The following is a 14,279-nucleotide window of genomic DNA, read 5'->3' as shown; positions in this document are numbered from 1 at the left end:
CGGCGCTCTCGCAGATGTGGAGCGCGAGCGAGATTCCTAGAAATCGCCGACGGGATTTGCTCGCTTCACAAAGACACGGAACGGAACATCACGTAGCGGCCCGAGCTGGCTTTGCACCTGTGCGCAACTTGACCAGCATTTGCGCGTGCGTGCTTCCAGCGAGATCATCTTTCATGGACGACACCAAATGTTTGCTTAAACTTTATATGAGGCCAGATCGCGCCGGCCAAAACACACACTTGACAACGCGCACCTTGTTCATCACTTTTCAAAACGGCAACACAAATATTTCTGCGGTTTGTCACATTTTCTTTTCCACTCGCCGAGGTTTTGTGTCGACGGCGCTCGTCAGCCAAACCTACTTGTAGCTCTCCAGCTGGCGGGCCGAGGACACGGTGAGGAAGCTGTCCGTCCGCGAGTTGTAGGCCAGCGGGCCGGGAAGCAGGAAGCCCGGGAGGAACCTTCCGAAGGAGTAGCTGTCCTGCTCGAAAAACATCAGCATGCCGTCCATGGACTGGATGCACAGCGAGTGGTGACCTGAGGAAAGGGGGCGGGGTTAATCACTATATGAATAATTAGGTCAATGTATTGAATCAATAAAAATGGATGTGCATTTTTTTGAACCTCCACACACACACGCAATAAACATGTCGCTCCTGTTTCATTTCAGCGGTGGCGGCGCGATGCGGAGCGAGACGTGTTTCTCACTCCAACTCAGTCTGATATCTCCATTAACACCTTAGCACACGCACACACACACACACACCATCATAAAGCAGCGACGTGACCGGACGACTATAATTAGGCCTCAATGCGCCATTAGAACTCTCACTGCCGTCAAGTCGAGGTCAGGGATACAGCCGCCTACAGTGCACACACACACGCACACACACACGCACACAAACCATCCATCAGCAGAGATTTGGAAAGAAAAGCCACACACTCCAACACACCTCCTCTGTGTAAACACGTGTGTGTGGGTGTGAGTGATGAGCATGTTCCACAGTGGGCAAGAACACAATACAATTACAATGACACACACGCACGCAGGCAGGCACGCACTCGAACTCAGAACCTCAAAGCCGTGGGTCGGACCTGCCAACCGCCATTCCCGAAAGGGATCATGAATAATGGAAATAAAAGCCATCATTAATGGCCGGGCGCTATACAGAGAGGCTTGTGTGTGGAGCGCGCGGCACAATGCTGGAGTATAAAAGCGTGCGGCTGGCTATACGTTCTATTTTGGTTTATTAGCTTAAGACCGCGTTATTCAATCCTTCACGTCCACTACGAGCTGACTTATTACACAGCAATAAAAGATAATAACCTCGGTTTAAAAATAGTCGGGACGACGCCGTGCTGATGTGGTTTTGCTTTAAGGTCAAGTTAAAGCGCCGGCACAAAGTTCTTGTGTGTGTGTGTGTGATAAAAAGAGACGCTAATGGCTTCTTGTAGATGACCTCTGACCCTCCCAGGTAGGGTGGGGGGTGCAGGGATTTCCCAAACTAAACAGCATCTCATTCATTCTAATTTAGTGACTCTGGTAGACTAAAGTTGTGTCTAACATTTGCTTTTCATCCTAAAAAATGTATTAAAAATGTATTTGAATGAATTATTTTTTTAATCTAACTTCTTTGCGCAACTTACTTACATAATTGAAGTTTCTGTTGATGTTCAAACTGCTTAATGTTCCAGTGAATGACAATAATATCAAATATAGTCTTTTGCTGCATTTTTTAAATCGTCCCTGGCGATGGCAGAAATACAGCAATGCAATGGCGGGCACTGCCCTCTAGCGGTGAAAAATAATAGCCATGGAAAAGCGTGGACGTGTTTACTCAGTGTGTGCGTGTGTTTGCACACACATGCATACACAAAATGTACAAATCCCCCCCCAGCATCCTAAAATACTTCCTCGGAACTTAATTTCAGATGAGTATAAACACGTGCAAAGTTCTTCCAGAGTTCTTAAAAGTTCCGGTACAAAGTTCCTGCGGTGCGAAAGGCTCTCATGTAAACAAGGAGTGAATCAGGGGTCCATCACGCCAAGCCACAGTCTGGCATATTCCACATGCGCACACTCAATTATGCACGCGTGTGTCTGGACAAAGCCGCCTTTATTTAGAATCGTCATTTTGTGCACTTTAAAGGGGATTCCCGTGTGAGTGTGTGTGTGTGTGTGTTTTTCTTGGATTGTGACAAGTGAAGGGCTGTCCCCGAAGGTTTTTCCGAAAAGCATGAAAAAGCGTCATTCAAGTGTGCATGTGTGCGTTACCCGTGACCCCTCCAAAGGTTCCGTATGTCATGTTGCAGGCAGTCCTCTGCAGGTTGTGCTCGTAGACCAGTTTGATCTGGTACTGGTCGCCGTGCTCCACGTTGCCCGCCGTGCCTGAACACACACACGCGTCAACAAAACGCCACTGAAACAGGAAGTGACACGTAACGAGGTTGGGGTACCAAGAACGGAGAAGACGGACAGCCTCCTGGGGTGAAGGACAGCCAGGTGGAGAAGATCTGAACATCTGAGGAAAAAAAAGAAAAACATCGGCATCAGAGCAGAAATAAGGTTGATTTTCAATCTGCTTGAATCTATCTTAATTTAGACAAAAGTAGTGCTTTGTCATTATCTTGTGGCACCTTGGAGCTACGTTTAATGAAGGAGCTTCACTGAGACAAACGTAGTGCTTTGGCGCCGCAATATATTCGCTTTTGCCTCTCCAAACTAAAGTAGTGTAGCAGATGCAGCCGTGACGCAACTTCTCGACTGACTGAACAATTTGTTGATTTTTGTCTTGCTAGGACAAAACGCAGTCTTCCGAAAGGAACAACCGCGACGGAAGGGGAAGACAATCCCACAAGTGTTCTTTCATCCTGGGAAAGAACAAAAAAAAAATCGGCCCAGCGCCTCGGTCGCCCCGCCAGTATTTATACTCGCCAACCTCGCCGCCCGACTTGCCCGCTGAATTCCTGGGAGGAATTCCGCGCTGGCGAACCGCAGCTTAAAGCAAATACCGACGCGGCGCTGTGGGAAGGAAGGAAATAAGGAAGGAAGGAGGCGACGCCGTGGAGATTTCTAGAACTTTTTTCTGCGAGAGAGCTCACGTTTCATTGCTGCAAACTGGCTGAAGGGAGACAGCGCCATCTGGGCAAATTGGTGTGCTCATTTGATTTTTAAAAAGGACAAAGGGGGTCTTGTATTATTTTATTTTATTTATTTATTCTTTTTTTATTTTTTTGCCATAATTGCCTAGCTTTGCTGCATAAGAATTTAAAAAGATTTTTTTTAAACAATTGAATTTAAAAATGATTTCAGCGATTTTGCTACAATACCTGGTTGAGGTGTTGAATATAAATGAACCAACCTTCATCCAGCGTAAAAAAAACAAATTGAGGTGGTTTAAATTTGGCTCGTGCGTCTATTCCTCAAGTCGCCAAGCGTAAAGGAAATCAGGCTAAAGCTAATTGCAAGAGGATTAAGTTGCTAAATGTTGCCGTAGCCTCAAGAATGAAGGCAGCAACACATCACATTTTGCAGAGGTCGGTATTTTTTTTTTTTACCTCTGTATAAGAACCAAATGTACTCACGAGACAAACTTCCCCAGCTCCACCTGGATGATGGCGTTCTGGAGGTGGACCTCCAGGAGCTGCGCATCGGCCAAGCCTTGCGCCCCCTCGGTGGCTTTGGCGGGCTGAGGGGAGAAGATCCGCAGCATTCCCATGTAGCTGCCCACCACCACCTTGTCTGCACAAGAAGCGAGAAACTATTAACGTGACGGACGTGACTACGACCTGAAGATAACTTCTACTGCATTACCGTGTCCCGTGCCGCTGTTATCCACATCTCCAACGCACATGCATCCCTGGTCAAACTCTTCACCTTCGCCGAGGGCTGCCGACCACCAATCCCGCGCCTTGAACAGAGACATCTAATAGCGCAGAGAAGATCACACATTTTTAATTTCAATCACAAGAAGAAATTGGTCAAATAGGTGTCACTCAAAAGTTGGACACGTCATACCACGCCGGCAGCCAATGAGGAGGCAGTATAAGTAGTCATGTGACAAGTTGAGTGTCAAGCCTGAGAATGCAAGCAGCTTTGCTCTTATTAGTGCTGACTGAGCAGGTGGAACTGGCAACTAATCCAGCAAAGTGATAAATTAAACTCATTTTACAAATGAATACACTTTGAAATCATGTTTCGTGATATCAAATTCTGAAGATTAAAAGTTGGCAGCCAGACATACTCTTGTTTTTATTGACAAATTATAAAAGACTTAAACAGACCAAAAAAAAAAAAAAGCTAATTAGTGGATTTTCCGCGGGCTTTTAGCATATGTATTCTTTTCTTATATCTCGCTCAAACTGTGGAGCGTCAGCACACATGATCTTTATGGTGCCCTGACCTGACGTGAGGGTCATATTGTCCGCGTTTGAGCACTAAAATAAGTCACGTTAATAGTTTTGAGCCTCACACGCTCACTCATCAAGGCGTGTTCACAAATGAATTAGCTAACGCTAATGTATTAACTTTAGCTTGTCCGGCTAATTAGCTAGCCCCGCGAGTTACCCAGCGTCCAGCGGGTGGAATGAGTGTCTCACCTTTTCTTCACCGACGCCTCCGACGAACCCGCAGGTTTATTACGCCTCGCGGTGGCAAAAATTACATTTCCTCTCTTGAAGCCATCGTCTTGTTGTCATGGCACTGACGCTCAAACTGGAGCGGGCGTGGCAATTGTGCGCATGAGCGGAAAAGAAATGCCTGATGGGAAATGTAGTTCTTTTGGAAGCAATAGCCCGCTCAATATAAGTAGTAAGGTATTTGGTAATATACATTTTGTTCTTAGCACATTGAACACATAATAAATAAGTTTAATTGAATGTGTGTTTGTGTGTGTAATGTAATGTGTAATTTTAGAGCTGTGAACAGTTGTAATAGTGAGATAAATTGATTACAAAAACATTTATAAAAAGAAGGGCTCGTCCGGGATTTGAACCCGGGACCTCTCGCACCCTAAGCGAGAATCATACCCCTAGACCAACGAGCCACGCACATCTGGCCCGATGTAGTGTCAGCGCTGCAAAAGTCGGTTATGCGCAAGCGCTGATGACAGGTGCATGATGGGAAATTGAGTCTTTCACCGTTTTAAGTTAATGGCTCACAGCTTCACTCAATATAAGTAGTAAAGGATTTAGTAATGTAAAATTTGAGCTTAGCTCATTGAACACATAAAAAATAAGTTTAAATGAATGTGTGTGTGTGTAATGTAAGGTGTAATTTTAGAGCTGCAAATGGTTGTAATAGTGAGATAAATTGATTACAAAAACATTTTTAAAAAGAAGGGCTCGTCCGGGATTTGAACCCGGGACCTCTCGCACCCTAAGCGAGAATCATACCCCTAGACCAACGAGCCACGCACAGCTGGCCAGATGTAGCATAAGCGCTGCAGAAGTCAGTTATGCGCAAGCGCGGATGACAGGTGCATGATGGGAAATTGAGTCTTTCACCGTTTTAAATTAATGGCTGATAGCTTCACTCAATATAAGTAGTAAAGGATTTAGTCATGTAAAATTTGATCTTAGCTCATTGAACACATAACAAAAAATACGTTTCAATGAATGTGTGTATGTAATGTGAAGTTTTGGAGGTGAAAATAACTAATAGTGAGACAAATTGAGTTTACAGAAAAACGAACAAAATGAAGGGCTCGTCCGGGATTTGAACCCGGGACCTCTCGCACCCTAAGCGAGAATCATACCCCTAGACCAACGAGCCACGCACAGCTGCCCAGATGTATTGTGACAGCTGCAAAAAAGTCAGTTATGCGCAAGCGCGGATGACAGTTGCATGATGGGAAATTGAGTCTTTCACTGTTTTAAGTTAATGGCTCACAGCTTCACTCAATATAAGTAGTAAAGGATTTAGTAATGTAAAATTTGATCTTAGCTCATTGAAGACATAACAACAAATACGTTTAAATTGATGTGTGTGTGTAATGTAATGTGTAATTTTAGCGGTGCAAATATCTAATAGTGAGACAAATTGTGATAACAGAAAAAATATATAATATAAAAGGAAGGGCTCGTCCGGGATTTGAACCCGGGACCTCTCGCACCCAAAGCGAGAATCATACCCCTAGACCAACGAGCCACGCACATCTGGCCAGATGTAGTATAAGCGCTGCAGAAGTCAGTTATGCGCAAGCGCGGATGACAGGTGCATCATGGGAAATTGAGTCTTTCACCGTTTTAAATTAATGGCTCATAGCTTCACTCAATATAAGCAGTAAAGAATTTAGTAATGTAAAATTTGATCTTAGCTCATTGAACACATAACAAAAAATAAGTTTCAATGAATGTGTGTATGTAATGTGTAGTTTTGGAGGTGAAAATAACTAATAGTGAGACAAATTGAGATTACAGAAAAAAATATATAAAATGAAGGGCTCGTCCGGGATTTGAACCCGGGACCTCTCGCACCCTAAGCGAGAATCATACCCCTAGACCAACGAGCCACACACATCGGGCCAGATGTTTTTGTTCTTGTTCCTAACTATCAATTTTTGCCACGTCAAAAAAGCCTATAGAGGCGGGTTGTAGTTTGGCGTTTTGCTGCCGCCTTGTGGCCTTCTAATGAACTGCAACCACTTTCAAAACACTGTCGTTATGAAACAAACAGTCAAGTAAAACGTGCTCATAATACAATGTTATATTTCAGTTCTAATTCACACCATCAGAGAAAGAAACAAAAACAATCGGCTTATAAAAATACAACACATGACTCTACTTTTGAAAACATTTCCACACAAGGTCCACAGACACGATGACATTATTCCCTGTTTCAATGATATACAGAATAAGGAAATGTTTCCTTCTGTTCTTTGCTGAGAAAAGGCAACATGCAGGTGATAGCAGCACATGTAAAACACAAAGCAAAAAAAAAAATTACGTTCTTTTCACGATGTTGAACTTTGGTGTGTGGGTTTCTGCCCGTTTTAGAATAAAGTGCTTCTTCTAAGCAGAGGGGGCTTCAAAAGGCTGAACGAAAGTAAACATGGCTTTTTTTTCTGTGTGTTTGTTTGATACATCATACTGACTCAAACATGCGCATATGTTAACTAAATCCTACAGCTATCTTAAAGTGCATTTCTTCAAATCACATCCTCCCAAAGTCAATCAAGGACATCCGTTTTCATTTCCGTTCGAATCATTTTCCAAGGTCCTCCTGCTTCTTCCTGGTCCGTTACACACGTTATGGTACACAAAGACAACCATAGAAAAAAACAAATACAGTGTCCCAGGTTTGCCTCTTATTTCGAGAACGGAGTCTTCTGGATGTTACGTAATATCTTCCCATTCCTTGAAGGCGAGAAAGTGAGAGCAGGTGCAAAGGAATACTTTAAAAAGTGGATGTTCGTTTTGGATGTGTTGCTGTGTGTATCAAAGAAGCTGATGTTTGTTTCTAATTAGCTTGACGTCATGCTAATTTCCGCAGATTTTTATCTTTTTTGATAAAAAGAAAATCAATGCTGTACAGTGAACCCAGATAGAGATCAAGCCCGATTGTGGATATTGAAAATAATCGCAAAAAAATCCTGAACCCCAAATTTGTGGGGGTTCACTGTCCTGCAGTGTGATGCGCTGTCCACGAGATGAAGTGAGAGTGCGTCACAAAAACCCAAAAGTTATGCTGCGTATTTAAAAGTGTCCATGTACAAAGGCGTTGAAGTAGGCATGGGACTAAAAAAAAAAAAAAAAAAGGGGGGGGGGGGTCCAAAGAGGAAGTTAGAGGACCTTCTGGAGGATGGCGTTGGGCACTTCCAAGGTCTCGTCCTTCACCAGGACGATGTCGTAAGAGTCCAAATATTTATCCAGACGCTCCTCCACCTGCCGAGGAACCCGAGGTTACACGAAAGGAAGACATGAAACAGAATAGCACTCTCTTCCAACCTTGTCGTTGAGGAAGCCGACTTTGAGGATGTTCTCCACGTTGGGCACGCCGTCGGCCATGCTGAGGTCGCCCAGCGAGTCTCCCATAAGGATGATGTTGCAGTTTTCCTTCAGCTGCTTGAAGTAGTCGGTGTTGCGCAGGGCGCCGTCGTGCTTGTTGTACACGTGGATGAGCTCGCCTTTGAATCCTCGCAGCACGCCCTGCAACGAGAACCACGTGCATTTTTTATATCGTTCCCATTCTGTGTGTGATAAATTAGCAGTTGCTCATCTATGCTAAATTCCATTAGCCCGTCTATGTCGTTTCCCATTATATGCTAGCATAAAGCTAGTGGTCTTTTTTTGTAGAACTAAATGTCATTTTTATGAACTCACGTTGTCGTCAAAGTCCATAAAGTTGGACACCACCTTGACGTTGGGGTGGTAGACGCCCGCCTGGCGGATGATCTCCTCCAGGACGTCCCCCAGGCCGGCAGAGAAGATGAAGACGGGCACGTTGTGCTGGTGCAGCCGGTCGAAGAACTGCTCGAAGCCTTCCCTACAAAATAAATCCAAAATATTTTTTGAATTTGCTTCATTTTTTTTTTTTTTTTTTGGGGTGGAGGTGGTACCTGAGTGCGGCGTCAGAGTCCCGCACCACTTGGGGCAGTTTGTCCTTCTCTAACCTCTGCTCCACTAAAAGCGTGTGAGACTTGAAATACCTGAACACACACACGGGCAGAAGATCAAATACGATGACGCGACATGACGGTCTCGGGAATTGCGTGCGACGTGAAGCCAAGCAGCTCACCACTCCACCATGAAGGGGTATTTCTCCTCCATGGTGAGGTTGGGGTCGATCTCGATGGGGTAGTACTTGTTCTTGAGCTGCAGGAGCTTCTGGCGACATTCCTCCGTCACCAGGCTGCAGTTGTCGATGATGTCTGGGAGCGAGAACATCCACGTGTTACAGCTACACGCTCAAACTGCAGGTTTTATGGCGACGTGGACTCACTGTGGCACGTTGGAGAGCGTTTGCCGTTGATGGCGAACTTGCTTAGCGTCATGTCAAAGTCAGTGATGACCTGCGAGGGGAGGACCAAGTGAAGACCAATTGGGGTCATGGCTGTATATCTCGAATGCTGTACTTGCACGTCATCACCAGCAGGTGTCAGAGTTGGACCCACCTGAAGTTTGGAAGCTCCTCCCTTAATGAGGCCGCAGATGATCTGCTCCACCCTCTCGGGGTCCCTCATGTGCACCGTCTTCTTCTCGAACTGAGGCATCTGAAAGCGGGACGGGAGACGACATCACTGGAGTGAGTCGAAGTGATTGCATCGTGCCTGACCACGCCTCGATTTCATTTACGACGTTAGCGACAAGACCAGGAGCATGATGAAGAGGTATGTTGGAGGATATTGCCATGAAGTAACGTTTCATAAACTAACAAAACACACCTCCAAATCCTTGTTGTCGGGCAGAAAAAACGTATATCCAAATATAGTCAAATACTATTGGCTCCTCGATAATAATTATTTTTGTACAACGTAAACCAATTTCAAGTGTTGAAATCAATTGAGAACAAATCTACCTTCTCATTCTGAGGGAATTACTCAAGATTAAAAGTTGATGATTAAGCTGCAGTTATAGAAGGGGGACAGTTAACACACACACACACACACACACACACACACACTTACCGCCAGGCTGTGTAGACTGTGGAAAACAAGAGCGAAGAAAAGAATGTGTGGCTAAAGCGCCTTTATATACTTGTAGAAGGCGGGGAGGGTCGCCAACGAGATCCCGCCCTTACGCACACACTTAACATTTGATCCATGTCAACACAAACTCACACCAGTGTGTATAAATAGAAATGTGGGGGAAAAAAGAGGTTGTAATCTGCCCTTGTTGTCATGTTACCTTTGACTTTACGCTCTACGACAGCATCTGCTGAACACGCACACTTGAAGCACACTCACACATTACTCGAGCGGCAACCAAAGGCTTAAGGTCAGGTTAAGCGTCATTGTGTGTGTCTCATTACACACACACACATTGTGCAGACATATAAATAAATACTGCTGCTACTTAGCATATCCAACAGCAAAAAATAAACAACATACTGATATGTCTGGGTCGAGTTGAGCAGAACGACAAGGATGGAAATGCGAGCCAAGAGGAATGTTTCACATAGGTTGAGGCAGTAAGTAGGTCAAAGCTCTCCAGTTACACCACGATAACATACATGGACCATATTGCATCAGCCAGAGCTTCTGCATCTGTTTACAATAAACAGTGGACGCACATACCGCCCGTAAATAGTCAATAAAAACATCTTGAGAAATAACAAGAGTTTTAATTATGTGCGGGTGGAAGTTACAGGTGGCTTTTAGTTCAATGTGAATTTTATTTGTTTATAAGGTGTTGTTTTTTTCCCCCCATAAAAAAACAGTTTCTGGCCATTTGAGAATTTGGGGGTAGAAAACGAAAAGTGTATGCAGACTGATATATATTTATCTAGAATATAAAGGCCTTAAATTGTGGGGAAGCCGCTCCGGTTGCCATGGTGACCGCCATCTGCTGCTACTGATAGGGGTGAGGGAGGACAAGGTTAAGTTCAGAGCTCTTAATATTCCATTTAAAAACCATTCTGACGGTTGTGTACAGAGTTGTGACAGCAGCACCCTCTGCTGGTTACCAACGGTATCTATGATTTTTTTTTTTTTCCTATCTTAACGTTCTAACTTTTTTTTTCATACTACTCCACTTTTCCTTATCATATTTTGGAGCTGCCGTTAGGGCAAAAAAAATTTTTTTTTTGACATTCACTGAATTTTGTGTTGTTATTGTGCAGCCCAAGCATGTTGCAGCTCACATGACCAGCAACACAATTTGTGTCCTCCTTTGTGTTGTTGGTCTTGCATGCGTCTCTTTTGTCCCCCGAGCACGCGACTGCCGAGGGCAACCAGACGCCGGTGAGTCACAGATGACTGGAATGTTAAATTCTAAGTGGTAGGGCTGGGCTGAATACCTCCTACATGAATCATATATATATATATAAAGGAGGGCGGCGGGGCCTGCTGCTGCAGATATAAATTAACTACACAAGTTAAAACTAAATAACACACTTTTAATAGCTCAGCTGTGATGGACTGTGCAAGTGTTGTAACCACCTCCATTGATTCCTGTGCTTGGTGGTTTACTGCTCGCAGCATGACATGCATGTCCGACAATTGAAGCAGTAAGTACCGATGGGCAAAAAACACAACCGGGGGTTCACTGTCACCTCAAAAAGCTTTTTATGTGCTTGTGTAGACTAAAAAGCTAGCTGCTGGTGACCTCTAAAACAGCTGCTGTTGCTGATATTGGGGGTCATCCGCGCGTGCGTGAAACAACACTAAAGTCACCTGTGTTAAGGAAACGAAACAGCCTCTGGCCGACTTCAAAATAAATTCATGCGGTCCAATATGTATAAAATAATGTGGAATGAACTGATAAAGGCGGCGGCTGATTTCATTACATTAAATAACATTAGAATTTCATATGATGTACGGTGTCGTCTTGCTAGGATAGACGTGAAAATATCAAGGTTTTATTTTGAAATGAAGTAGTGTCCACTTCCTGCGCATGCCACCTGCTAACTTGACGCTCCCCCGTGTAGCTATAATGTAGCTTCTAAACATACCATTTCGATGATTCTTGTCTTTTTGCCCGCTCGCTTCTTCTTGGCAACGATGTATTGGGCCAGAACCACGCCGCCGAACAGGGCGCACACGCTCGCGCTAGCCGCGGCGCCCACTTTGACGACGGCAGTCCGATCCATAGCGGCACGATCGGAAGTCCGCCGCCTTCGCCAAGATGAATCCTCGTGTGAAGTTCCCTTCTCGTTTGGTTGGCGCTCGCGCGCTTGCTGGTGACGTCACAGGCAACCATGTGGGGCTGTTTCCGGACTGGCGCGCGCATAGCTAAAATCCGCGTAAAAATTGAATATAATAACTCACAGTTCAATTAATATTTTTTTCCCTCTGTTTTGTCTAATCAAGTAAATGTGGTGGAGGTGAAGAGTGATTCCACCAATTTTTTCCTTGTATTTTTGGGAGGTGTTTTAAGCCAGAAAAGTGTCATTCAACATTACTATAATCTTTCGCCATGTCTCTAATTGGCTTTTTTCCCCCCAACAAAATTAAAAAATTGAATGAGCATCCTCCACAGATCAGCAATTCCACAATTGCTGACTGGGGATACTGTATTACAGTGAAATAGAGAAGTCATACTTGGCACAGGAAAACAGTAGTCCAATAAAAACTTTTTTATTTGATTAACGGCAGTCACGTTGTGACATCTTGAAACAAACAGAGGCATTGTCCATGTCAGGAGACAAAAGGACAGGAAAAAAATGATGCAGGTCAGGTGCTCAAAGTCTTATGACTCAATTTGCAGGAGATGAGCTGGAATGCGAGTAAATCTAACAAATTACAGTTAAGAGTAGCATGTGTACAAATAAATAAGAGCAGGGTGACTCGGAGCTGTCATGTGAGGGAAGTAAAATTTTCCAGACAGCTGATGAAGAGTCATGTGCCTTGTGTTGTTTCGTTTTGTTTTCTTCAGGCTAGCAACTCAACACTTCCAAAATCGCTTTGTATTTTTTCCACATCATAAAGCTACACAAATGGGAGTTACTCCACGGGCCGGATGCCCTTGGCCTCCTCCAGCTTCCTCAGGTTCTCGTCCCACTGGGTGAACTGCTTGGACAGCAGGAACATCTGACAATACAAAGACATTGTTTACATTTTTTTTTTTACAGAAATGACTGTCATGGCTTGTAGTTTTTTCTTATGTTTTGTGTGTTTTAAATTAGTAGTACATATTTTACACTGGTTTCACATGCAAAAGAATTAGGTCACGCTAACAGTCCCTTTAGTTATGCTTTATGGTATTTGTAGAAGTACCATTTTGTTGTATTCCTCAAAAAGCTTCTTTACTTCCAGCGACTGAACATCCGCCTGGTCCTGTAACAGAGCCGACAGTGAGCTCTCCGAAGGCAAAACCCAAACAACTGAACATGGTGTGCATCTTTCTTCTACCTGCTGTTTGATATGAATCTGGGAGAGACGCTGGAGCTTGGTCGAGTGCTCGGGAACATCTGGAAGACATACACTGTTACTATTTACATTCTGACAAATAACAAAACAGTGTTACCTCGGATGTAGGTGCTCTCCAGCAGCGGCTGCAAGTTGCTGGCCTGCTCCAGCAAAGCAGCCTGGGAAATCAGGAAGTCCTCCTCTGTAGGCCACATGGTAGTAAGTTAAAATATCCATGTCCAAGTTAAGATAATTCAGCATTTGTATTTTTGCATTTCTCACCGGCGAGAATAAACTCCAGCTTCATGGTGTCGGGCACGGCGATGTGGTCGGTGAACTGAGGGTCCAGGTACTTCATCAGGTCCTCAACTGCGCAAATATAAAAAGTCATTAGAAGCTGAAGCTCATCTGTTTTTAATAAAGGCTGTGTGACTCACTCTTCTTGTGCAGGATCTTGACTCGCTCCCTCTTGTTGGCCGTGTTGGTCAGGCCAGCTTGAATTCTTGCGAGGGACTCAGCACACTGCAGAACAGAAGACAATTATTAATGACATAAAGCTCTCCGTTTGTAAATGCATTAGTTACGAGCAAGCAAGCAAGCAGTCACTGTAGCAGGGCTTTAAATGTTGGATCATATGACACCACACCAAGATTGCCTTAAGCTACAGATGTGTCAACTTTGCTTTAGTTTAACAAATTGCATCGAAAGAAGATAAATTTTCACCCCGACATACGCGATCTGACAATTTAACACGAATTTAAATACACGTTGATTGCTGAAAACTAACTCCCCAAATCTATTGTGACCAGCTAAATCTAACTAGCTTGACACCGACGTTAAAAACATAGCGCTAACATGACATTAAGGAAACTACACGACACACCGCACAAAAATACCACATTACTGAATTACTGCACACTTATTCGTGTAAATATTGGACAGTGGGAAAAATAATCGGCTATTGTTAGCTTTGCTAGACTCGCAGCTAGTTAGCTTCTTAGCTTGGCCACACCTATAAATAAATATAAACCTGAAAACAAACCTTTAATGGTTTCGAACTTTTATTCCTTCTGTCTCCGTATATACGAGTCTCCAGTGCCTGCAGGCGTATTTCTACATTATCTACCGCCGCTTTTTTGTCCATTTTCTAAGCTTCTTTTGCCAACTAAACGGGAGGACCCAAACAGCCCTCGATCGCCTACGTCTTTATCATGCGCAGACGCATATTGATGACGTCACACCACAGTAAATATTTCAAACAGGTTTTCAAAT

General features: G+C 44.1%; 3 protein-coding genes, 1 long non-coding RNA gene and 5 other non-coding genes across 14 annotated transcripts in view; 1 reads left to right on the top strand and 8 right to left on the bottom strand.

Annotated features, from left to right (window-relative positions):
* bbs9 (Bardet-Biedl syndrome 9) overlaps positions 1–4,740 on the bottom strand; it is a 45,783-nt gene extending 41,043 nt beyond the window's left edge. For 3 of the 4 annotated variants that reach the window (XR_015860884.1, XM_088387312.1, XM_088387313.1), the window contains exons 1-6: positions 4,600–4,740; positions 3,815–3,926; positions 3,586–3,742; positions 2,458–2,522; positions 2,276–2,389; positions 363–537 (exon numbers count right to left, since the gene is read on the bottom strand). Coding sequence is in view for 3 of the 4 variants with exons in the window: in XM_088387312.1 (XP_088243438.1) it covers positions 363–537; positions 2,276–2,389; positions 2,458–2,522; positions 3,586–3,742; positions 3,815–3,926 (623 nt within the window). In the remaining variant the exon portion in view is untranslated. Of the gene's footprint in view, positions 1–362; positions 538–2,275; positions 2,390–2,457; positions 2,523–2,637; positions 2,883–3,585; positions 3,743–3,814; positions 3,927–4,599 lie in introns of those variants that run through there. The other variant, XM_088387314.1, reaches the window with a different exon arrangement.
* A 233-nt stretch (positions 4,741–4,973) lies between these two features.
* Positions 4,974–5,045, bottom strand: trnap-agg (transfer RNA proline (anticodon AGG)). Its single transcript has one exon. It is a non-coding gene; the product is annotated as a tRNA-Pro (tRNA).
* Positions 5,046–5,339: 294 nt separating this feature from the next.
* On the bottom strand, positions 5,340–5,411 carry trnap-agg (transfer RNA proline (anticodon AGG)). Its single transcript has one exon. It is a non-coding gene; the product is annotated as a tRNA-Pro (tRNA).
* A 290-nt stretch (positions 5,412–5,701) lies between these two features.
* trnap-agg (transfer RNA proline (anticodon AGG)) lies at positions 5,702–5,773 on the bottom strand. Its single transcript has one exon. It is a non-coding gene; the product is annotated as a tRNA-Pro (tRNA).
* A 303-nt stretch (positions 5,774–6,076) lies between these two features.
* Positions 6,077–6,148, bottom strand: trnap-ugg (transfer RNA proline (anticodon UGG)). The gene has a single exon. It is a non-coding gene; the product is annotated as a tRNA-Pro (tRNA).
* A 292-nt stretch (positions 6,149–6,440) lies between these two features.
* trnap-agg (transfer RNA proline (anticodon AGG)) lies at positions 6,441–6,512 on the bottom strand. Its single transcript has one exon. It is a non-coding gene; the product is annotated as a tRNA-Pro (tRNA).
* Positions 6,513–6,691: 179 nt separating this feature from the next.
* On the bottom strand, positions 6,692–11,830 carry nt5c3a (5'-nucleotidase, cytosolic IIIA). 2 transcript variants are annotated; one of them, XM_088387580.1, is made up of 8 exons: positions 11,612–11,830; positions 9,114–9,212; positions 8,942–9,011; positions 8,738–8,870; positions 8,559–8,648; positions 8,323–8,485; positions 7,948–8,148; positions 6,692–7,884 (listed from the first exon to the last, which is right to left on the bottom strand). In XM_088387580.1, the coding sequence occupies exons 1-8, from the start codon at positions 11,747–11,749 to the stop codon at positions 7,783–7,785; spliced, it is 996 nt and encodes a 331-aa protein (XP_088243706.1). In that variant the 5' UTR covers positions 11,750–11,830; the 3' UTR covers positions 6,692–7,782. The 2 variants fall into 2 exon arrangements, with proteins under 2 accessions (XP_088243706.1, XP_088243707.1); XM_088387581.1 differs by lacking the exon at positions 11,612–11,830 and adding an exon at positions 9,627–9,670.
* Positions 9,155–13,444, top strand: LOC148391634 (uncharacterized). Its single transcript, XR_015860933.1, has 2 exons — positions 9,155–9,329; positions 12,915–13,444. It is a non-coding gene; the product is annotated as an uncharacterized LOC148391634 (long non-coding RNA).
* On the bottom strand, positions 12,221–14,216 carry dctn3 (dynactin 3 (p22)). Of its 2 annotated transcripts, XM_088387583.1 has the most exons (7): positions 14,050–14,216; positions 13,445–13,529; positions 13,290–13,376; positions 13,126–13,209; positions 13,011–13,069; positions 12,876–12,935; positions 12,221–12,689 (listed from the first exon to the last, which is right to left on the bottom strand). In XM_088387583.1, the coding sequence occupies exons 1-7, from the start codon at positions 14,149–14,151 to the stop codon at positions 12,603–12,605; spliced, it is 564 nt and encodes a 187-aa protein (XP_088243709.1). In that variant the 5' UTR covers positions 14,152–14,216; the 3' UTR covers positions 12,221–12,602. The 2 variants fall into 2 exon arrangements, with proteins under 2 accessions (XP_088243709.1, XP_088243708.1); XM_088387582.1 differs by having other exon boundaries at positions 12,876–13,069.
* Between the last annotated feature and the right edge of the window lie 63 nt (positions 14,217–14,279).

The sequence above is a fragment of the Syngnathus floridae genome, chromosome 10, assembly GCF_059516105.1.
Source record: "Syngnathus floridae isolate MCC-2025c chromosome 10, RoL_Sflo_1.0, whole genome shotgun sequence".
Lineage (NCBI taxonomy): Eukaryota > Metazoa > Chordata > Actinopteri > Syngnathiformes > Syngnathidae > Syngnathus > Syngnathus floridae.
The sequence above is the reverse complement of the archived record's forward strand: the minus strand, read 5'-3'. Positions and strand labels throughout refer to the sequence as shown.